This window comes from Mirounga leonina, unplaced genomic scaffold (genome assembly GCF_011800145.1).
Source record: "Mirounga leonina isolate KUSES-001 unplaced genomic scaffold, KU_Mleo_1.0 Mir_125, whole genome shotgun sequence".
Classification (NCBI taxonomy): Eukaryota; Metazoa; Chordata; class Mammalia; order Carnivora; family Phocidae; genus Mirounga; species Mirounga leonina.
In genome coordinates, this window is record NW_023270305.1 from 23084999 (window position 1) to 23108210 (window position 23212).

At 46.1% G+C, this 23212-nt stretch overlaps 1 protein-coding gene across 1 annotated transcript in view; it reads left to right on the forward strand.

The window, feature by feature from the left end:
* The first annotated feature begins 367 nt into the window (after positions 1–367).
* Positions 368–23212, forward strand: part of LOC118007781 — a 72736-nt gene continuing 49891 nt past the window's right edge. Inside the window, exons 1-2 of the mRNA XM_035000933.1 lie at positions 368–489; positions 7294–7493. Coding sequence (XP_034856824.1) covers positions 7386–7493 — 108 coding nt within the window. The 5' untranslated portion in view covers positions 368–489; positions 7294–7385. The remainder of the gene's footprint in view (positions 490–7293; positions 7494–23212) is intronic.

The window sequence follows — 23212 nt, forward strand, 5'->3', positions numbered from 1 at the left end:
AACTGTTAGTGATTCCCAGCCCTAGCGTCCTAGAAGCACCTGAGATTGAGCCTGAATACGAGTTGCTGTTCCCCTTGCCCCACCGCCACCACAGGAAACGCCTTGGGTGGGGCCTAGGAATCTGGATTTGTAACAAACTCCCTTGGTGACCTTCATGCAACCAGTACGGTGCCCCCACCCGTGAAGCGACGGTGAGTGCTGTCACCCAGGGGCTGCCCACATGGCAGGGACGGCAAAAGGAGCTCAGGCTGAGCTGTTCTGGCGAAGCCCCTTCTTAGGAAAGGTGGATCTTGGAGTTTGGATAAGGCGACGGGGAGGGAATGCCGAGCCCCGGGCGCTCCCGAACACCTCCTCCTTAAGGATGCCAGCTTGCCGACTCGCCGTCCCGCGTCGCTCCGCGGGCGCCCGGCGGCCCCCCGAGATGCGGTCGGGGGCGGAGGCGTGCCGGAAATGCCCGCGTGGGACAAACAGCCCCGCTGGAGGACACTGGTGAGACGCCCTGAAGCTGCCCTGTGGGTCACGCCCAGTACTAGGCTGGGGTCGAGGTGCGGGTTTCTGGCGAGCCCGAGCCTCCACAAAGTCGTCCCCTTTTGCCTCCCCTTCGGACCCCCCTCACCTGTCATGGCGGCCTGTGCCCGGCGCGCATGCGCCGACTGCCCAGGGCCCCTCGGGCTGCTCAGGGGGCCGACCGGGCTGCCCGGAGCCGTCCCTCCCGATCGCAGTGAAGCCCCGAGGGAGGCCGGAGGCGTTTCTGACCCTGGGAGTAGTATCATCTCCCCCAGAAGCGTTTGACTACGAATCTTCTGGGCAAAGAAGGAGCTTGCTTCCTGATGCAGAGCCCATTTTTCCACAGGGAAGGAAGTACCTTCTGAGCTCTTATCCAGAGTTTGCTCTTTTTAATGGTAAAACACAGGTAAGTGACCATTCAGAGCTTCTCTTCCGGCCAGTGTGGGGTATGGATGTCTGAAGCGGAGAGGCCACCTGTGCCTCACGCCCGGGGTGGGTCAGAGCCGTGGCTGGGATCCGCCTCGGCCTCTGGGAAGAAGGTTCTGCACCACTAGGCGCCCGGGAAGCTGGGGACAATGCAGTCCCAGTCCATCAACAACTATTTACTGAGCCCCTGCCATTGTCAGACATTCTTCTGGACTGTCGGTCTTATGAATTAACTTTTAGAAAAGTCAGGGACACACGGGCTGTATTGGAAGATTTTTCTTTAAGATTTATTTATTTTAGAGAGAGAGCGAGCTAGTGGGGGAGGGGCAGAGGGAGAGGGAGCGAGAAAAAGAGAGAGAGGGAGAGAGACAGAGAAGCAGACTCCCTCCTGAGCGAGGAGCATGCCGACACCGGGTTGATCCCACAACCCTGAGATCATGAGCTGAGCCGAAACCAAGAGATGGACGCCTTACCGACTGAGCCACCCAGGCGCCCCTGTATTGTAGTTTCGTAACTGACCGTAACACCACCCAACCAACCCCCCTTTCCATCTCTGGCACTTACCAGACTCCGCATGGTGAGTCTGGCTATCATATTTTCTGGAGGATTCAGAAGACACCTGGTTTAACACATCCCCCTCCACACCCAGCTTCCGAGAAGTTCTGTCTTTAAGGCGGACTGAGCAGGCTTACTGTCAGGAGGCTGGAGCACTAGTAACCTTATTTTGTGATGTCATGAGTGCAACAGGTTAGTGCCCTGGATGGAGTCTGGGTGTGTGGAAACTCCTCTTCTTCAGAACCAAGTGACAGTTGTAGGGATCATGTAGTCAGGGGCATCATCCCAGCACAGACAACCAATGAGGGAGCTCTGAGAGTCAGGGAAACACTCATCACTTGTGTTCTTTGTGTCCTTGACACTATCCAGGCTCCAAAAGGAGAAATGCTGAGATTGTCTGCACTTAGCCAGGGCTTGAGAGAAGACGCCTCTTCCTCCCGCATCCTGACAAGAGAGGAATGCCCTGACCCTATGGCAGCAGCACTGGGGAAAGCATCCCGAGCAAGGAGCCTCCTCTTGCTCCCTTGGTTCTAAGTCTCTCTTCCCAGTCTTCAGACTGGAGTGGGTGGTGGGCAGCTCAGACCACTCCCCTCACCCTCCCAGTCTGACTTGGGAGGAAGTGGAGCCGGAATTCTACCACTCACTTACTCATCCATCCCTCTATCCACCCAATATTTATTGAGCTGCTACTAGGGGCCTCTGGAACCCACCTGGTGACCTGCTGGTCCAAGTGCCACGTACACACTATGGGGAAGGTACTAGCGAGAGGAGACCAGGCAGCCCAGGTCAGGCCCTGGGAGATCATGTGGCAGAGCAAGGGTGAGGCAGGCAGTGCCTGGCACCAGAGTTTGGGTAGTATCCAGGAAGCCCTCAGGCAAGTGGTAGTGTATGGAGAGAAAGCTGATACCGTGGGGCTCCTAGGGGGCTATGGTCATAGTGTCCAGAAAAGCTGGTCTGCAACCCTCCTCTGAGGAGCTTCTGCCTCCCCCCTCCCCACCCCCTCCACCCCCCCAACCCCACCCCCAGCTCAGCCCTGCCCTTGTGCCCAGTTCACCTGAACATGAAGGGCAGGTACAGGTGCAAAATAGACATTCTCCCCCACGGGGGCAGCATAGAAAGATCCAAATGCTTCGACAGTGGTTGTAGTTCATTCTCTGAGGATATCAGCCGGGAGATCACGGGAGCCCCGATATTTGGGCCTTGCCCTACAGGTTCCTCTGTCTGGGGGCATCCCATGGGTGCCCTTCTCACAGCTAGGAGGGTGAGGCCAGGGACAGGGGCGCATGGCCCAGGGACACCTCTCCTGAGAGCTGGTGCCAAAGGATCCCAGTCATTCCCACTGTGCAGGGCTGCATTTCACCCGGCGGGCCCAGCGCTTCCTCCTCACCATGTGCTTGTCTATCCCCGGGACTAGATGGGGGCCTTTTGGATTTCCCAAGTATCCCCTCCTTCCATTTCATAGATTCACATGGAGAAGGCTTTTTTTTTTTTTTTTTAATCACAAGGTTGTTTGCAAGGCAGATTAAGCCTAGACTCAAACCGTGAAATCATAGAATACACCACAGGCTGGTACCAAATAGCTGAAGTGAAGAGTCCCTGAGCTGATCATGACATTCAGGTGCTATAGCCTTCTGATCAGGACAGGATGCAGGAAAAGCCGCCGAAAGCCTGTCTCCACGGCCTCGCGGCTTTGATCTCTGGTGAAGTGGCGATTAGTGCAGACAGCGAGCCATAGGTCTTGATTCGTCCATTCAAGCTGGTGACTGCAATTTCCCCGGAGACAGAAGCACAGAAAAGTCAGTAAGTGTTGGGCTGAGCTTTAACCAGCTGTCTCCTCAGAGAAAACCCAGCTGTAGGGGAAGATTGCTGGACCGGCCTCAAGGCAAACGTCTACACACCCTGTGCTCTTCAATCCAGGGGGAGGGCTTGTCAAGGTGTCAGCGGGCAACCGATGACTCTGGTCTTAAGAGCCCTTCAATGGGCCGCAGCCTCTCAGTACAAATGAGGATAACCGCGCCCTGGTCTGAGAGGAGTTCCTTCTTCGGCCCCCAAAAATGCCATCAGCCGGGCTGCAGACAGCTCGCTCCTAAACTGGGGCCGCCGGCTTCCGTGGTGGTTGAGTCCATGTGGTGGAAATTCAAACCTCTACACCAATCCGCCCTTCATATCCCTGGGTAATTGTCTTATATTTCTAGGCAGACAGTTGAAATTTGGTCATGGTGTTATTTTGCCGCTTTGGGCTGGCAAATGTAAATGCAGTACCAGGAAAACACTGAGTCCGCAGAGTTGGGGGGCGGGTAGCGGGCACAGCTGCCTTGCGATGGGGAGCAAGAGCGGCCACAGTTCCCAACGACAGTCCCAGTTCCCCTGAGACAGTCCTGGGCCATGCCGACTGTCCCATCCAGTTTACATTTGCTTCTCTCCAACCTCCCCTGGTTTGGCGATGAATTACAGAGCCACTGGAGGGGAGGTTACTTACCCAGTCCCAGGCTTTATTTGAAGGAATTGATGTGCACGGGCCCTTGGCTTTGGGTGAAGGAAGCGTCTGGGCTCAGGTGGGTGGGGTTAAGTCAGGACACAGGCAGAGTCAGGGGCCTAGTCTTGGGTCTTCTCTCCCCTCAGGCACCACAGGCTGAGCCCAAGACTGGGTGAGTCAGGCTGAGGGGCTCCACTGCTGAGGCATCTTGTGAAATCTGGGGGAGTAGGGCAATCTTCACACTTCCGTGCTGAAACAGAGGCAGCATCTGACAGGACCTGGGAGGTCCCACAGCCCAGGGGTGGGCTTGTCTCACCAGAGCTGAACTGAGCACAAGGTATCATGAGGACTGCATGGATCATACAAGTTCGGATGATATAAAGATGTCTGAGAGTTGTACATTTTAGCTATGTCTTAGGACAAAGATAACACAGAAGGAGAACTAGAGGTAGGGAAGCTCATGGTGGTAGAGAAAAATGTATCCATGAGGATACTGGCCCATATGTTCTGGAGCCCGCAGAAGGTTCCTCCCGGGCTTCAGGTCTCTGTTCAAATCCTGTCCCTCTACTCATTAGCTGTCTGACCTTGGCAAAGTTCCTTAACCTCTCTTAGTTTCCCTGTCCATCACATGGAGAAGATAAGAGACCTGCCTCCCTGAGCTGTCATGAGGTTTAAGATAGATAGTATAAGTATGGTGGTATTTGTGCAGCTCACTAAAAAGTCTTACCTTCCTCCTTTTAGGCACATGGTGAGACTGCATTTCCCTAGCCCCTTAAAGTTGGACTTACCCATGTGACTTGCTTTGGCCGATGAAATGAGAGTAGAAGGTTGTGTCACAGGGCTCCAGCTCCCTCCCTCCCCGGGGATGAGCACAGGGCTCCTAGGCGAGTGCCCAGGGGAGGCTCTGACAGCAGTGCAGGGTCCTGTAGGCATGCAGGCAAGGGCCAAGAGGTGCTGCAATGTAGGTGTTCATGTTAACATGCCTCACTGATAACATCAAACTGGGGATGCCTGAGAACACTGGCTCACCCGTGAAATGGGTACTTTGTTAAGACCTGACGCAAAGGCTGTGGTCTTCTTCCACCCCAGAGCCCCTCTCACTTCTGGACAGCTAGTACTTTGTGATAGGCCCTCCCTTTCTAGAACCTCCCTTGGGGGTCCTTCTCTCCCCTCCCAGACGGCAAGCTCTCCCAGGGCAGGAGATTCATCTTTGCCTCCCTCACAGAACCTAACCATACTCGTGTTTCGGGGGTGCTCAAGCAATACTGGTTGGACCAGCGAATGAAAGGCCATGAAATGCATGCACCTAATTCTCCAGCTTGGCAGCAACTAGCGAAACTTGAAGCCTGAACTTACCAAGGAAATTCATAAAATGAATTCATGAAACACCCTGGCCCTTTACGGGTCCAGGGAATGCTGGCGATCTTTATGTGCTCTTTATGTGCATTGTGAATTGACCGGTTTCTTAAAAATCCCCTCCTAACCACGATTTTTCTGAGGTAGAACCACTTTATTTCATTTTATTTTATTTTTAAGATTTTATTTATTTATTTGACAGGGAGAGAGAGCACAAGCAGGGGGAGCTGCAGGCAGAGGGAGAGGGAGAAGCAGGCTCCCCGCCGAGCGGGGGGATCCCAATGTGGGGCTCGGTCCCAGGCCCCTGGAATCACAACCCAAGCCAAGGGCAGACGCTTGACCGAATGAGCCACCCAGGTGCCCCTAGAGTCACTTTATTATGTAATGAAGGTGTGAGAAGGTAAGAGGCCCAAGGGAGTGTTTACCTTACTGGAAAAGCTTTAGACTCATGTTGAAAGATTGGTTTAGAGCCTCAAGTCGACATGCTCCTTCTGGGGACCCACTGGGCCACAGAGCAAGGAGCGCCGGTCCTCAGCTGCCATGTTGGGTCTGCATGGCTTCCAGGGGAGTTGGATACTTTTTAATGAGACATATTTCCCCTATTTAACCACACATTCCCTACACAGATGGTATTTATGCTCAGGAGATGACTCACACTCTTTGTCAGCATACCCTTCTATATTAAATACCCCATCAAGTTCATGCTCACTGGGCTTCAGAGTGGGCTGGGCGGTATTAAAAGATCCTCTTCTTTCTCTCTAGGAGGTGTGTGGCTTTTGGAATTTACCCCCAAGTGCCCCTTTCTGTAGACTGTGACTTCGTGGGACTTCTCTGTTTCACATCTGGGCTTAGAGCCTAACTCTACCACTTAACTAGCTATGTGGTCTTGAGATTCTTACTGTCTCTGTGCCTCAATTTAATTACTTATAAAATGAGAACAGTATTACTGATCCCCTAATGTTGCTGGGAAAATCAAATGGGGTTGTGGCACGGGAAAAAGATTGAAGCAAATATTTTTTGAATGAATAAGTGACTAAAGCAATAATAGAACTATAAAAAATTATCAACCAACCCATCGTGTATGACTACCGTTTACGTATCCGAGAAACAGTTCTAGGTTCTTGAGCACACACTATCTTAGGGTAAGTGAAGGGACGGGGATGTGAACCTACATCTCATGGGCATCCAAGGTCATGCTTTTAACTCCTGCCTGCATTGCCTCTTCCACACTTGTAATAAACTCTTTTGTCACTAGAGACTCCCTGGGATAGAATGACGAGCTTCTTTAACTGTGGCTTCCTTTACTCTAATGTAACTGAGATTCTCATACTTTTATAATTTACTGAGTTTAAGAGGAAAATATTTCTATGACATGTATTGGCATGAACAAAGATCTTGGTGTCTACATTAAGTAATCAATGCCAAATATTGGAATCAAGTACCTAGCATCTGTTACCTGTTACTCTGAGCAAAGAGTACATTAGGCTTATGCCCCAGAAATAACTTTCCTGAGAGTGGGGACAGGAACTAGTCATTCACTACTTACTTTCTGGTTGGTGAAACTGAAGTACATCACGACAACTCTACACTTTGGGCAGATAGTGGTCTTCCCTTTCCAGTTGCCAGAAAGAGTTTCATTTTTCCTTGACACCGTGCTTTCCTGGGTTCTGGTAACTTTCAATGACTTTGAATTCCTCCAGCGGCACTATAAAAGAGTGTACAAATGTTTGCTCAGAACAATGCTGGATTCTGTGTGGTTGCTTCAAACAATAGTGGTCCTGACCTTCGTCATAGAATCAACATAGGAACTATCATTTACTATTAGATTCCTATGTTCTAGGGGCTATGCGAGTCACTTCATGTATATTATTAAAGTCAGGGTAGGCCAGTTTATGCTGTAATAACAAAGACCACCAAAGTCTTAGTAGCTAATAATAAGTTTACTTCTTGATCTCATTAAATGTCTACTGCAGGTTGGCGAGGGGGCTCCGTTCCACATTTCTTCACATGTCAACCTGGAATAAAAGAACTTCTACCTACTCCATCTATTGCCTTGCTCGTTGCCATGGCAGGGGGCTCACGACAGTGTCTTATACTGGCTATTAAATGCTTCTGCACAGAGCAACACAGAGTCCTTCTACTCTCATTTCACCGGCCAAAGCAAGTCACACGGGTAAGTCCAACTTCAAGGGGCTAGGGAAATGCAGTCTCACCATGTGCCTAAAAGGAGGAAGGTAAGACTTTTTAGTGAGCTGCACAAATACCACCATACTTATACTATCTATCTTAAACCTCATGACAGCTCAGGGAGGCAGGTCTCTTATCTTCTCCATGTGATGGACAGGGAAACTAAGAGAGGTTAAGGAACTTTGCCAAGGTCAGACAGCTAATGAGTAGAGGGACAGGATTTGAACAGAGACCTGAAGCCCGGGAGGAACCTTCTGCGGGCTCCAGAACATATGGGCCAGTATCCTCATGGATACATTTTTCTCTACCACCATGAGCTTCCCTACCTCTGAGTTCTCCTTCTGTGTTATCTTTGTCCTAAGACATAGCTAAAATGTACTACGACTCTCAGACATCTTTTTTTTTTTAAAGATTTATTTATTTATTTATTTGAGAGAGAGAGTGAGAGAGAGAAAGAGCACAAGAGGGGGGAGCGGGAGAGGGAGAAGCAGACTCCCTGCTGAGCAGGGAGCCTCTCAGACATCTTTATATCATCCGAACTTGTATGATCCATGCAGGCCTCGTAATACCTTGTGCTCAGTTCAGCTCTGGTGAGACAAGCCCGTGAGTAGAGTCCAAGAGAAATGGTTCCTTGTGCCAAAGGTAACCTTAGCAGGTCATCTCCAGATACCTCACGTTATAGATAAGAAGGGTCTTGCCTTTTATCCAAAGCCCATGACCCGACTTATAATTCAGACTGCTTTGATTGGTGGGACTTGGCCCAGCTATGTCTATGCATGATGTCATATTTTAAAAAGAAGAAAAAGGCATGGAGTGTAGCCCTGGTGGGCAGGCTATGATGTGCTTGAACTTGATTGCAGCTGTAACTGGGGATTAGGCCAGAGTGGAGGGTTTAGTATCCTCAGAGTCTGAAATCTCGCAGAATCCCACCTCTAGAATTCTTGCACACATTATCAGAAAATCTCCCTGCACTTTCTTAACTTTGCCATCCTGAGATCTTAAAGAAAACACTAATTGTATGTTTGGAAATCCAGAAAAGGAAAGGGGGTGAAGGACACTGAGACCAGCCACTCTAGCCCTGGCTAAGCCTCTCTTGGCGTAGGCCCCAGGGATGAGCTTGCCTCTGTGGATTCCCAGCCGGGAAGTACCACCCTGGTTTATTTTCAGAGGTGGAAACTCAAGCAACAATTATCTCCTGTCACAGCAAATTAAAAGCCCAGGCTCAGCCATCCCAGGAACAGGGAGAGCAGAGCCCGCGGCCAGCAAAGGGCCATAATGACAGGCCAAGGCTGGTGCATTTCCTTTAAAGGCATGAGCCACTCAAGAAACACACAAAATAAACAGAGACATAAAAGTCCATAGCAAAGGCCCACAAGTGAGAGCAAGAGTCTGTGCCAAGATCAGAGAGTGTATTTTGATTCCGTGGGGGATCAAGGATTGTGGCAGCAAGAAGGGCTCAGTGGAGGATGAGTTTTGGTTTGTGTTTGAGATAATGGGGAAAGCTATTGCGCATAACACTGCAGAGGGTAGGGATGAGTGGCCCTGCCTGTCACACACACACCCACACACAGGAATGCATGTTCTCACATACGCATGCTCACACGCTCACACACACACGCACACATACTCATCACTATGGCCTCAAGCATGCTGCCACTCACTTCTGTTAGAATCTCCGTCCCTGCCTGGACTCCTGCCTACCTTGCCCTGGACAGGGCAGCCTGGTGGCCAACGTTTCTGCTTGGAATCCTTCTTATCTCTTATGTTCGGTGCCCTGCCTTATTGCCAGGAACCTAAGCAAAACTCCCCTCTTTGAAGTCACCTCCAGGACTGGGGCTTCTGATCTCCATCACCCTCCCCTTGCAACTCCTTTCTGGAACTGCGTCTGCTGCTTTATGTCAGTGAGGACTTGTTATGTCAGGTTGTTGGAAGTGAGTTTGGGCTTTGTTATGGTATAAGATCCACAGAAGTAGAGATTTCTTCTTTTTCCTTATATTTGTGCCTCGTATGTTTATCTTTCAAAAAGTGTTTTCACATCCATCATCTAATTTTGTCATCAGTATTGCCTGGTGAGGTAAGTGGGTGGGGAAAATCATTCCAAGCACCAATGGGAACGTATATGGCAAGGTGGCTAAGAACTTGGGCTTTGGCTGGGCACGTTGCTGATCTCTGTAAGCCCCAACTCTCTCATCTCTAAAACAGGGATAAAAATAGTTTCTGCCCATAGGTTATTTTTAAGGATTAAATGAGCTAACATGGGTAACATGCTTACCTCACGCAGAGAAAATGCCCGGTAAAATTGTCATTATTTCAATAGTGATGGAGGTTGGGCTCAGAGAAGTTAATATCCAAGGAGTGGCAGAGTGGTGGGAGAAGCAGAGGGGTTGGAGGCACTGGATTCTGGTTCCATTTGCCATGTGTCCTTGGGCAAATGGCTTTGCTTCTCTGATCCTCAGCTTCTCCATCTCTTAAATAGGAATAATACATCGTATATCACACATGTCACATCATTAATCAAAAGTACTTTTGAAAGCATATTGTAAAGTGTGCCCAAAAAGTTCATTTACTAATCCACGTAAATTCAGGCAGCAGGTCAGCACTGGAGCCACATTTCCTCATCCCTAGTGTCCTTTCGAGCGGTCTGTGCTTTCCTCCAGAGCCCCCTCGGGGCCTCCATAAATGCTATTGACCACCTGTGGGCTGGACAAGCGGGCTGCATACCACAGCTCTGGGCACCCAGCATTAAGCAGCAGAGGTCCCCAGCCTGCCACCCCTGCCTGTCTCCTGCCTGCTCTCCACGGACATTGGGAGTGTGCAGAGAAAGCAGAGCTCAGAAACCAAACTCATTTCAGCTGTTCCTGACTCCTCTGCCTTACTGCTGCTGTTGGCCAAGAGAACAAGAAGGAGTATGAGAGAGATGGAGGGAAATAGATCTGAGTACATTAGGGACAGGGCCACCAGGACTCAGCTTAAGAAAGGGGAGGGAGGGACCTTAGAATCTACACAGCCACCTGCCCAGGTTGCAAAGTAGACCTCGCAGGTGGCTTGTGACTCACATTATCCATCTCACTTTACTTAAAGATGAGCTGATGAGCTGATGAGCAGGTGAATGTTTTACTAGCATTGTTCCCATTGGCCCGCAGATTAATTTCTCTGAAGCCAGCCTCTTTTTTGGCTTGCAGGGAGAATGTGGTCTGCTCTCCGCTGCATGAAGTCACTTCAGTCTTCCCACTTGTTCTTGGGCAAATTCAGGCCAGGAGCTGCCACATGACCTGAAAAGAACACCATGGCTCTTGCTCAGAGAACAGCTTGCTTTGGATGTTTCGCGTTAGTTGTGAAGTTGTTCTGGAATCATCTCAAACCCTTCAGAACAAAGTTCCTTTGAAACGTTCAAGTTGATCCAGGCAGGGTCAGGGCTGGAGTCCTCAGTTAAGCCTATCCTGAAATACCTTGTTTTCATCCTCCCTGTGTCTGCATGCCCTTTTCTAAGCAATATTTGCTCCAGAACAATTAAGAGGTTTCTGAGATGCTGATTGGATGATGAAGAGGCAAGCATGCTCTCACCATGTGGCCAAACGGACTGGAGGGGGTCAAGATGCATAGTTTTGGTCCCAAGCTTTACTGCAGACTCCCAACTTGACATTGGGAATATTCCCAAGACCCTCTATTAGGCATATATGGTTTGGTCCTTGATTGGTTAGAAAGATGAGGTGGGAACCAGTGAGACTCTGAGCCTGAGCCCCAGATATAAGATCATACCATGTCCATTTATCTAAAGAATTACATGTACCAGAAGAGTAGGTCTTCGTGAATTCATCAGGTTCATAGTTCCAACTTTAGTCAAAAGGACTACAAAATGGTGGAGGATCAAAAGTAATTTAAATGAGAAAGATGATGTTAAGAGTACCTTTTGTACCTGATTTCAGTATCTATGCAATTTTATAGACACTTTCCTAGTGTCTTATTTAAGGACTCAGTTATCTATTTCTGCACAACAATCTATCTCCAAATTTAGTAGCTTAAAACAAAAATCATATATTTGTTTAGAAGTCTGTAATTGGGGGCACCTGGGTGGCTCAGTTGGTTAAGTGTTTGCCTTCGGCCCAGATCGTGATCCCAGGGTCCTGGGATCAAGCCCTGCATCGGGCTCCCTGCTCAGCAGGAAGCCTGCTTCTCCCTCTCCCATTCCCCCTGCTTGTGTTCCCTCTCTCGCTGTGTCTCTCTCTGTCAAATAAATAAATAAAATCTTTAAAATAAAAAAAAGTCTGTAATTGGGCCAGGCTTAATCAGGCAGTTCTTCTGCTGGTCTCACTGGGGTCATGTGTGCTGTAGTGAGCTGCAAGTGAGGGGTTGGGGAGCAAAGAAATGACAACTCAGGGGCTGCCTGGTCCAGCTGTCCAGTCCCACATCTGGTGCTTCTGTGGTGATGGCTTGAGTCACCGGAATGATTGGAGTTCTCTCTCCATGTGGTTGCTCATCTTCAAGGAGACCAGCCTGGGCTTCCTTACATGGGAATCACAGAGCACCAAGAAGGGGAGAACAGGCACTCAAGGTCTAAGGTCACTTCTGCCACATACTGTTGATCAAAACAAGTCACACAGCCAGCCCAGCTTCAAGGGGGAGGGCAAATAGGGTCCACCTTTTATTGGAAGGGAGAAGTTCACATTGCAAAGAAGCATGCACCTAGGGATGGAGGCCATCCTTAGAATCTACCACAGTCACTAAAGCTGTCTTTATAAATGATTCCTCTCACCCTTTAGGAATGGCCTGCCCCTTAGTGGCAAGGACAGATGGGGACCCCAGCTCTGCCTTTCTCTGGCTGAGTGAACTGAGGTAAATCATTTAAGTGGGAATATAGAATGATCATTTATGGGATCCCGGCTCTGTGTGAGCCCTGTACATATGTCATCCTATCTAACACTCAAAACAACTTTTGCATAAGTTTTATTCACATTTTATTACTAAGAAAGCTGGGGTTCAGAGAGAGTTAATGACTTACTCAGTGTCACTTGGTTATAAGGGAGGGAGCTGGACGTTCCTTCATCTGTACAATGGGAATCATGAAACTTACCACCAGCACATTTGGGAGGATAAAATGAGACCCCATATGTGGAGGTGCCTGTGAAATCCCAAAGCACTGCACACATGTCAGTTGTAGTTTTCATCGAGCTGGGCAGACTTCTTCAGAGGAAGGGGGGTGGTCTAGGAAGGCGCCAGAGCCATCTGAGCCAGACACCAACTGTTGTGTGTCTCTCAGCTGCTATTTGCTTTGGCTTCAGACCAAATGCTCTATCCAGTGCCTTTGGTAGTGATGGACAAGAAAGAACCCTGTGGGCCAGGTGGCAAGCCTGGGCATGCCACAGGTGAGGACACAGGCTTCCCCCACAGTCTACGCTTCCACTGGAAGAAGGGAGAGACAGTAGCAAGGCTCGGGCTGCCTTGGTGTTGTCTTCAACTGCCTGGGGCCAGGGGTGGAGGAATTGCATGTTTTTTCATTGACTCAAGATCACACATACACCCTGGAATTGTCCTGAGCTTACTTTTCCCCAACTCTGCCTTTCACCAACTCTCTTCTCAATTCTTTTTCACTTCACCTTATTTGAACCTTATTCCCTTATACTGAACTCTTCCCCATCTTCAGCCTATATACCCACTGTTTCCTCCACATCTGTGTCTTATCTGACACATGAATTTTTTATGACCTAATGCTGAGGCCAGGAGGCAGGGGCAGCTTCTCCACCCATAGGCAAGAGCTCCTCCTTTGAGCTTCCTGCCACTCAGATGCACCACGACCTCTCTGCCCTCCTCACTGCTGGGATCTGCCCACCTCTCATCAGTTACTACCGTCTTTCTTGGAGGATTCTGGGAGCTCACTCACACCTCCCGGCCATGACCAAGGACAACTTCAGCACTCCTCTTATCTTCAGAGTTCCTTAACTTTTACAGCCCCATTGCCCTTCACCTATACCCCATGACAGCTGAATACACATAGTGAAAGGCCTCCCATGGGGAAGGAAAACCAAAGCCACTATGTAGCCAAAGGTGGCAGAACCAGGATCCATGGGAAGATGTTAAAGAGACAGGTTTCAGCTGTTAATCAGGAGGAACTTCTTACCATAGCTGTCCCCTGCTGAGAGAGGGTGCTTTGCCTGTTGACTACAGAAAGCGTTTGCCAAAAAAGCCTGATGTAGGTGATAAAAGAAGAGTCAGATTCGGACCAGGAAATCTGGTTTTGAGTCTGTCTCAGCTCCTTACCAACTATGGAGCCTGGATAAGACTCAACCTTTCTTAACCTGGATAAGAAAACCTTTCAGTTTTCTCATACTTAAAAATGAGGACGAATAGCTACCGTACTAGGTCATAGTGAAAACCAAGTAAGTTCGAGAGTGAGAAAAATAACTGTCAATTAGAGGATACTCAACAAATATCACTATAATCCCTGGGGAGACAAAGCATATGAGCCTATAACTTAAACAAATCCAATTTTTTGTTGTTGTGGCTAGCCAAAAATGAGAGAAGACAATAGTGGATTCCAATTGATTAAGATGATCAGTTGAATCCATACATCTATTTTCACTACCTCTCAAAATCTTAAAAATTTTTTAAAGGCATAAGCCAACAAGAGTAGAAAAATAGGAAAATAGACCATGGTAGCAACATGGTGAAAGGAATGACGGTAAGCCTGAGCAAGCTGAATCCTCGGACAGCTGTGAGAAAGTGGAAAGGGAGCCCAATTTATCCCACCAAATCTCAAGCAATCAGCTGCCAGGACACTGGCAGCCAGATCTTCACTCTCCAGGCGAAAGAATAGACATGTTTAGTCTGAAAAACCTGACCAATTCAAGAGGAAGCACCCCAAGAAACTGACATTGGGGTTCCAGCCAGATCACCCTATGAGGAAGTTAACATTCAATCAAGGCCACTCATGTTTTAAAGCTTCCAACCAGCTTTTTAGAGCCTTAAACATGTAAAGATAACCAAGGACCATCACATAGATGAGGAAAGCCTCACATGAAAGAGAAAGCAAAACAAGTTTAAAAAAATGAAGCAATTTCGAGGAAGTGGAGACTTTGTAAAGAAGAGAATGGGTGTGTGTGTGTGTGTGTGTGTGTGTATCTCCTAACTCTGTCTTTATATCTTTAGGGAGATAAGACATTTCAATCCTGAAACAGATTAAAAAGAAACATTATTAAAATGAAACATTCACAGAGGAAAAAAGGAGCTCTTAGAAGTTACAAATATGAGAGCAAAAATGAAGAACTCAGCAGAGGTGTTAAAAGATAAAGTTGAAGAATCTTCCAACCAATAGAGCAAAAAAATAGGAAATAGGAGAGAAGATTTAAGAAAAGTAGAAAATGACTCGAAGAAGTCCAATATGCAAATTGTAAGAGTCCCAGAAAAAAAGAAGAGAAGAAGAGACAAAATGAGGGGAGGAAATCAAGAAAAAAAAATATTTTTTCCCAGAACTGAAAGACAGACAAATACATAACCACATATATACAAACTTTCCAGAACTGAAAGATGTGAGTGTCCATATTGAAAGGACACAACAAGTGCCCTGCCCAATGAATAAAAATAGACCCATATCAATGCAAATCATTGTGAAATTTCAGGGCACATGGGACAAAGTTAAGATCCCACAGGCTTTCAGAGAGAAAACACAGAAAGAAACAGTTATCAGAATGACATCATCCTTTTCAGTGGCCATGTTGAAAGTTAGAACTGTGAAGCCACTCCTTCATAATTCTGAAAGCAGATTTGCAACCAGAAAATTCTACAGGCAGACAAACCATCAATAAAGGTGAGGATAGAAGGAGGACATTTTCAGACATCTAAGATTTAAAAAAATGAATTTCCTCCTCACCCTTTCTCAGAGAGTTTTTGTAGGATGTATTCTACCCCAATGGGGGACTGAGACAAAGAAGAGGAAGACATGGGGTACAGGAAAGAGGAGATCCAACTCAAGAAAGAGGCCATGATATTCCCAGGATGATGTGGAAGCATGATCCAGGACAACTGCTGTGATTCAGTTATGAAGGGTAACCAGACCCCATAAACGAGTTAGAGGGCTCCAGGATATTTCTCAAAGCTAACACTGACCATGTGATGTGTTTGAGCAGACTGGCAGGAGATTTGGACAACTGGTAGAGAATTTGAAGTTGCATTAGCATAAGTGCATAGAAAACCAAGCAAACAAAAGGCAAATATATATATATATATATACACATATTTATTTATATTTATATATATTTATAGATATATCTATCTATATACACACACACAAACACACACATATATATGATAATTATTAGCTCCATGGAAAATAAAAAGTTGTTCATGAAAGGAAACTAAGTTTACCAAATAGCTCAGCTGTGAATATTATTTACATAGTCATAAAAATGTAAACACTGAATATTGATCTCACCAAAACTATAATAGGACTGCAGTGGGAGAATGGGGGAACTGGAAGGATATGTGTTGGGGGATAAGGGGATGAAAGAGAACTAAATTCTCTATCTTCTATGGCAGAAAGTCAACCAGTAAGGCCTAAAAAATGAAAAACCAAGAAGTAGCAATGCAAGTGGAGAGCCAGTCATTCAAGTGGAAAATCATTGCCTCCAGGGAAGGGAAAGTGAAGGTGGGGTACTGATAATTTTTTTAACCAGTCTGGTAGAATAGTTTGATTTGATAAAATACTACACTTGATAAAAATAAAAATTAAAAATTAAGTAGTATAGATGATTCTCTCTGCCATTCCATGTATAAGGTTGTTGTGCCTTGGGATAAGAGTGAGACCAGAGACATGGGTCTACCTATTGCCCCACTTCCCAAATGCCTGTCATATGAGAACTTCCAAAGGCGATATTAACAATACTCCTTTCACCCTCCATGCTGACTTTGGAACCTAATGCCTGCTTAGAATATGTCTACTCTTTATGAGAACTTCTCCAGTTCTTTTCAACTCCTAGACAGGGCATACAAATATATAAAACCAACTAAAGTTACACAGGGACTAAGGGTTGGTGAACAACTGAAGGGGCTGGAGGCAAGGAGAGGTCAGGGAAGGCTCCCTGGAGGAGGCATTCTGCTCCTTGAAACGGTACACCAGCCTACCTTATTGATGCATTAAATTAAAGCATGTCTGAATGGATGCATTTTAATGTTTTCCTTTTTTCCATGTAATTAAGCACCCAAAGTCACAGCTGAAGGAATTGATATTTTCAGTGCCCAGCATTAAGGCATTATATAATGGGAGAAGTATGTGTCTACTGTCTAGCTGGTATACCCCATGATAAGGAGAGGGGTTCCAATAGAGTCAGCAAGAATGCCAGATTGCAAGCAGCAAGTGCATAAATAATAGGATGCAGATCCTTTGATTTTCTTGACTATATCTTTCACTCAACTTCCACCTGTCTCTGTTGGCTACCACTGGGGCTACCAGAAGCCACATGAGAGCAATCTCCCTGGCAAGGCAGAAGCAAATAGGAGATGAGGGAACATAGGACTTGAAGCAATAGTTGGTTCTTTGGCAAAACAAATAGCTTGTGAGATCCCAAGCTTTAACATATCTTGTGCCAAAAATGCAAAATGCCAAGTGGAAGAAAAGCACTAGACTTCTCAAGGGTCCCATCGGAAAGCCCTCATAAACCTCACTCAAACATGATTGCTCTCATTATCACCTCCCCACATGTTCGGAACCCTTCCCCACCCTCAGAGGAGCACTCAGGTTTCCTCTGGGCTATGACCCAAGCTTGGGAAGGCTTGCAGAACAGCTAGTGTGGGGGGCACTGACTTAGAATGCCCCATTCTCTCCTTGAGCCACCCCCATGAGATGACATTTTTGCATGAACATGAGGCCCGAAAACACAATCTGGAATAGGCTTTGTTGTCATGATAAGCGGTTTTCTTTGGGACGCATTTCCACAAGGCTGCAGTTGTGGTGGGGAGACACTAAACATTCAAGTTAATAAAATCTCCCCATCATATTTAAGGACGAAAACAAATCTGATGAGGTATTGCGTAGGGGGGTCAGTTTAGATCCTCCGGGAAGCGGACTCCGAGCTAAGAGATGGCAGGTAAGGCGTTTACTGGGAGATAAGCCTGTGAAAGGTAAAGGGGGCATTGGGCAGGGAAGGTCTTCAGCTGGTGATTATCTGAAATGAAAGGGGGGGCGGAGTAAAATTGGGTAAGGAAAACCTCAGGCAAACTCAATAGAAACGCTAGAACAAAGATTGTCCATTAGAGGAGTCCCACATTGGACAGAAATGGCCATGCCGTAGTGCCCCTCCCCCAAAGGCTCACTCATGGCCCCAGGGGCTGCAGCAGAGCATGAAATCAGCTCTAACGCTGTGGGTTGAATCCAAAGGCACTGGGATGGAGGCTGCCTGCTAACTGCACTTCACACAGCTGAATGTCAACTTCTTTCTCGAAGGAAGTTGTCAGGAGCTTGGCTGTCACAGTAGGGATGACCATAAAATAATAAAATGCCAAGACATTCTGAATTTACGCATTAGGCCAAGATTTAACAAATGTGGAAAGAGTATTGCAAAACCCTGTTTATCTAGAAGAGTATATACTGAGCTGATTGAAATTGGAATGATCTGGCTTTCTATCCAAGGTCATATGATAATCTCATTGATTTATTATTTTTTGATTCATCATCAGCAACTGTTTATGGATATCCTATTATGTACCAAGCACTACACTTTGCTTGTATCCACCAAGAGTTGACATGAATAGAATCAAATAATTAAAACAACTCATGATAAGAACTGATGGAAATGCATGTAAATTATTGAAGAAGCTTGGGGAAAAGAAGGGCAAAACTGCACAATAATTAAAGCATTTTTTTTTTTTTTACCCTCAGATAGGGATCCTGCCATTCTACTCTATATCACGTGTGCTGGCTTAGATGTGCTTCCAAAATGGATTGGAATAGATTAGGCAAGTGTTAACCATCTCTAGAGCAGAAAGTTCTATCTTGAAAAAGAGGTCAAGGTCAAGGTCTATCTTGAAAAAGAGGTCAGTTACTAAATTTAGACCATACCAGTCCAGTTTTAGAAACTGGAGCACCTACCCCATCCCAACCAGACTTGACCTTAACCCAGGTGGAGAAAGCTATGCTGATTTCAGCCATGGAAATAGAAAGGTCATGGGCTTGGGGACAATTTTGCCACCTGAAAAGGCCATGAGACCACTTTTTCTCATTGGGATTTCTTTTCCTTTTGGCCACATAGGGGTATAAATATTGACCAAAGAGTTCACATGTTCAATCAACCCTTGATGTGCATTTTTCCAGAGTGAGGCTCTATAGTAGATATTGGGGGAATGGAATGGGGTATAACACATGGCTTCTGCTCTTAAGGGACACATAGTACCAGGTCCTAAAAAACCCACCAATTCCTATGGAGCTTTTCTCATTTCCTGTAGGACCCTTTCTGAGATTCTCTGCTAGCTCTGATCACATGACCTTGGACTATCTGAGTCTATCTCTTTCCTGGGCTGAGGCTACTACCCTGAGCTTCACAGCCTCCAAACTGATTAACCTTTCAGTCTGTAGTTTTTCTATTGCTATTTTGCACTGACTTCACACTGTGGGGGCCTTAATACCGCCTGAAGCCATTACACCTACCTGGCCGGTGTACTGGACCTCCCATTATCCTGATGGGCACAGATTGTGATCAAAGCTAGTCCTTGTGCAATCCATATTAGTGTGCAGTTATCTGCAGTGACTCAGCAATCGGTGGCATTCTCTGAAGACCTGTCACGCATTTCTTGAGATGTTGTTGTAACAACAGGGAAAAATAGATCCACCCTACGAGCACTGATACAAAACCAACTTGCGAGTGCAGAGTAACTTGCATCTTAATGCAGAAAAAATATACAAAAATGTATCATATTCTATTCCTAAAGCTTATCCTTTATTTCCTTGTTCTGGAGGGGAATAACAGGAATTCTGTTGTGTTTTCTTTATTCTTTTCCTTTTTAGCCCATGGCCTTCATATTTTAGCCACAACTCACCCCGTCGGTAATAGAGGCTCTATTATGAGCCACATGCTTCGTCAAAAGTAAACCTCACATTCTTCTTCTAATTGTTGCCCCCTGACAGGTCGAGGAAAATAGTGTTGTTTTCATAGTGAAGTCACAGTCATAAATCTCCCAGGATTAAGACTCTCGAAGCCATCCAGCATGCTCATATCATCATGAGGACTCCTTCAGGGTCACTCGCTGGGAAAGAGAGAGAGGGACTGAGAGAGAAATTCTTTTTAGAAAACGTGAATTCTGGAGGAGAGCGGCACATTCACCAGCCTCCGCTCCATGTGGACTAGTCTCGTGGGATCATGAATGGGAGGTCCAGATCTAATTTTTCATCTAAACAAGATGAACCTCTGAGATCTCTTTTTTTACTCCCCTTAGAATCCCCCATCCTGGTGTTTCCTCCCCCTCCTCCCTAGCTCCTCTGTGCAGTTTGTTCATTTTTAACCTCCAGCCCACAGTAATGGGGGGGTTGGAGCACTGGGCTTGAATGAGAGAGAAGCAGGCTCAAATCCTTCCTTCTCTGCTTTCTGGCTGGTGACCCGCGGTGCTCTCAGCCTGTGGCTGCAGCTGTAACTGAGAAATAATAACTTCATGGGGTTATTGGGGGAACCAAATGGCATAACATATATAAAAACGTCTGGCACAGAGGCCCTTAATACCATCCATCAGTCTCCACTCCCCTGACGGAATGTTCTTCTGAAACACATTCACTCAAGGGGTTCGCCTCCCCCAAGGTGGGATAGCTGACTTGTGAACCAAAGTCAGCTGCCATGAGCAGCTAATAAGGTCCAAGCTTAGGATGGAAACCACTCAGCTCGACGGCAGTAATGGCTGCCATCTACCTCCCCATGGAGCCAATGCTAAAGGTTTCCACAGAAGTAAGAGAACTCATTTGCCCTCCCCTTTTCACTTTTCCTGCATTTAGAGGGCCTGACATTGTCCCAGGGGAATCAAAATAGATAAACTTGCTTACGAGAGTGAGTAAATTTGTCAAGATATTTTTCTTTAGCCTTAGAAATATTGTCTACCGAACACCACACTCTCTCAACTACCTCTTTCCTCTTCTCTCTCCCTCCACACCTATGTCTCCTTACTTCCTGCCAACTTCATTGTTGCCAAAAACAGTCACTTGAAAAATGACCTAAAGGATTGTTAAATGAGATGAATAAGTTGTGTCACTTAAACTAAGACTAGAACACTCAAGAACTCCCTCTCATGATGAATCATGGGGAAAGTCCTCAGTCTGAATTTTAATGGCTTCCCCATTTGGCCCTGTCTGGCTACCCTCAGCTCTTGCTGGGTCCCAGTATGGACCTGTCAGTTTTCTCCACTCTCCATCTGTGTCCTTCCTCCTCTGGCCCAGCCCCAGTTGGGAAGAGAGAGAGGGGAGGATTTCTGATCCTCTCCCTGGAGAAAAGGTAAGGGGGCTTCCACTCTGTACTAAGACGACTCCCCCCAGATTTCTGAAATCAAACACATCTCACTGTGGGCATTCATTTCTCTGCAGAGACTCTCAACTGGGCTCCATTGCAGGCCTTTTAGTAACTTAACATGACTCTTATGTATGAGAACCTAGAGCTCTGGCCTTATCTGCCATTATAAAGTTTTCTTATATTAGGTAAATATAGAGGTTCCATTTTAAAATTGCTTCTCCCTAAGCATTGGGTTTTTTTTTTTTCTTTGTTTATTGAGGGTTTTTTTTTCCCCCATAACTGAAAAACCAGGGAAAGGGGGCAAGGGAAAAAAAAAGCCTCAGTTTACCCTGCTATGCTTACAACCTTCACAAACCTAACTACTACATCATACATCAACAATTGGAAATTAAGCTTTAGAACTGCCAGAAAAGAACATGGAAGTAAATTCATATAAACCAGAATTTCTCATTATGGGAGAGGAAAGAATACTGCTAATATAATATTCTCTGATTTTATTTATTTAACAAAGAAGACATTATTACATTGGGCTGTTGAATGTAATGCTGTCCTGTCACTAATGGTTCTCTCTCTCTATATATTTTCCTTTTACTCCTAGGTGACAGAGTCCTTATGGGCAGGGACTGTGTTTTACTCTTTTGTTGTTGTTTCTTGCAAAAGTTTTTTAGTGATACTCCTCTAATCCTTGTGAATCCTCTCCTTCTACTTTCTAGAATTAGAGGTTCCAGTCATGACAAGTTATCCACACTTCCATCTATTCATCTGCCCATCCATCCTCCCATCCATCCAGGCTTTGAATCTCTACGTACTAAGTAATATAGGCTCTGCTTCTGATTTTTGGTTGGGAACATACACACACATACACACACACACACACGCAAGCTTTATTTTGCAATGAATAAGTAAATGCCTGATCATGAAAATCAACCTTCTCTGTAAGTGCCAATAAAGTATTTTTATACCAGAGAAACATTTAATGATAAGGACATCACCACCTCCGCTAAGCATCTTACTTATAAATATCCTTACTTCTTAATTAACCTCCCTATCCTCCAGTAAATAAAGCCTCCCTTCCTAACAGAACCACCCACAGCAAATTTTTGTTTGTTTATTTGTTTGGAATAATTTGTAATCACTATCTAGCTATTCTCTCTAAAATCGCTCCCCTAAATCTAGGTGATAAATGCCATACAGTCTTCCTTTAATACACACCAGCTGTAAGTCAGATAACAGTCCTTCACTCAAGGTCAGGAACCCCACATCAGGGTGTTTCTTTGCTGCTCCTCCTTCCTTCCCCAGCCATCTTTGGCTATCAATCCCTGCTTCCCTAGGTTCTTTATTTACATTTATTTTTTATTCACATATTCTTGATATATCTACATTTTTTTTCACAGAGAGCACCTCCCTCCATCGGGCATGTATAGGGAAGTGTTTAGATTAGAAAATGGACTGAGAGGGGCGCCTGCGTGGCTCGGTCTTTGAAGCGGCTGCCTTTGGCTCAGGTCATGATCCCAGGGTCCTGGGATCAAGCCCCACATCGGGCTCCCTGCTCAGCGGGCAAGCTGCTTTTCTCTCTGCCTCTGCTGCTCCCCCCATTCATGCTCTCTCTCTCTGTCAAATAAATAAATAAAATCTTAAAAAAAGAAAAAGAAAATGGACTGAGAAATTCCTTTGCAATTTTGGGCTGAATTGAGAGGATTTGGCCACCCAGTCACTCCTCCATGTTCCTTCTCCTCAGTTCAGCTGAGCGCATCAAGTGAGAATGGCCATTAGTGGCCAGCTGACAAGAAGGCCCGTCAACTCATCTTTCATAGTTTGGATTAAGGGAAGTTCAATGAACAGAACATAGTCTGTTTTTAAGCAGCTTTATTTTTCTTTTTAAAGATGGAGAAGATTCTTTCTCAGGCTTAAGTGCATGGAAGATGCAGAATAATTAGCCCGAGTCCATAATTCTTCACTAAAGCTTCAAATAAATTCATAGGGAGAAAAAAGTAAATGCCACGAGCCACAGTTAGCAAGTGACTAGAGTCTGAGTGAGGTTACAGTGATGAAGAGTGAAAAGATCTGTAATGCAAGAGGGTCCAATAAGGATCAAGGGATAATGTTATAAAAAGTCAAAATACCTAACCAGAGCAGGCTCCGTTGAATCTTACAGAGACAGTTTTCTAAGTTCAACACGTTCTATTCATTCATTCATTCATTCATTCATTCATTCATTCATTCATTCATTCAT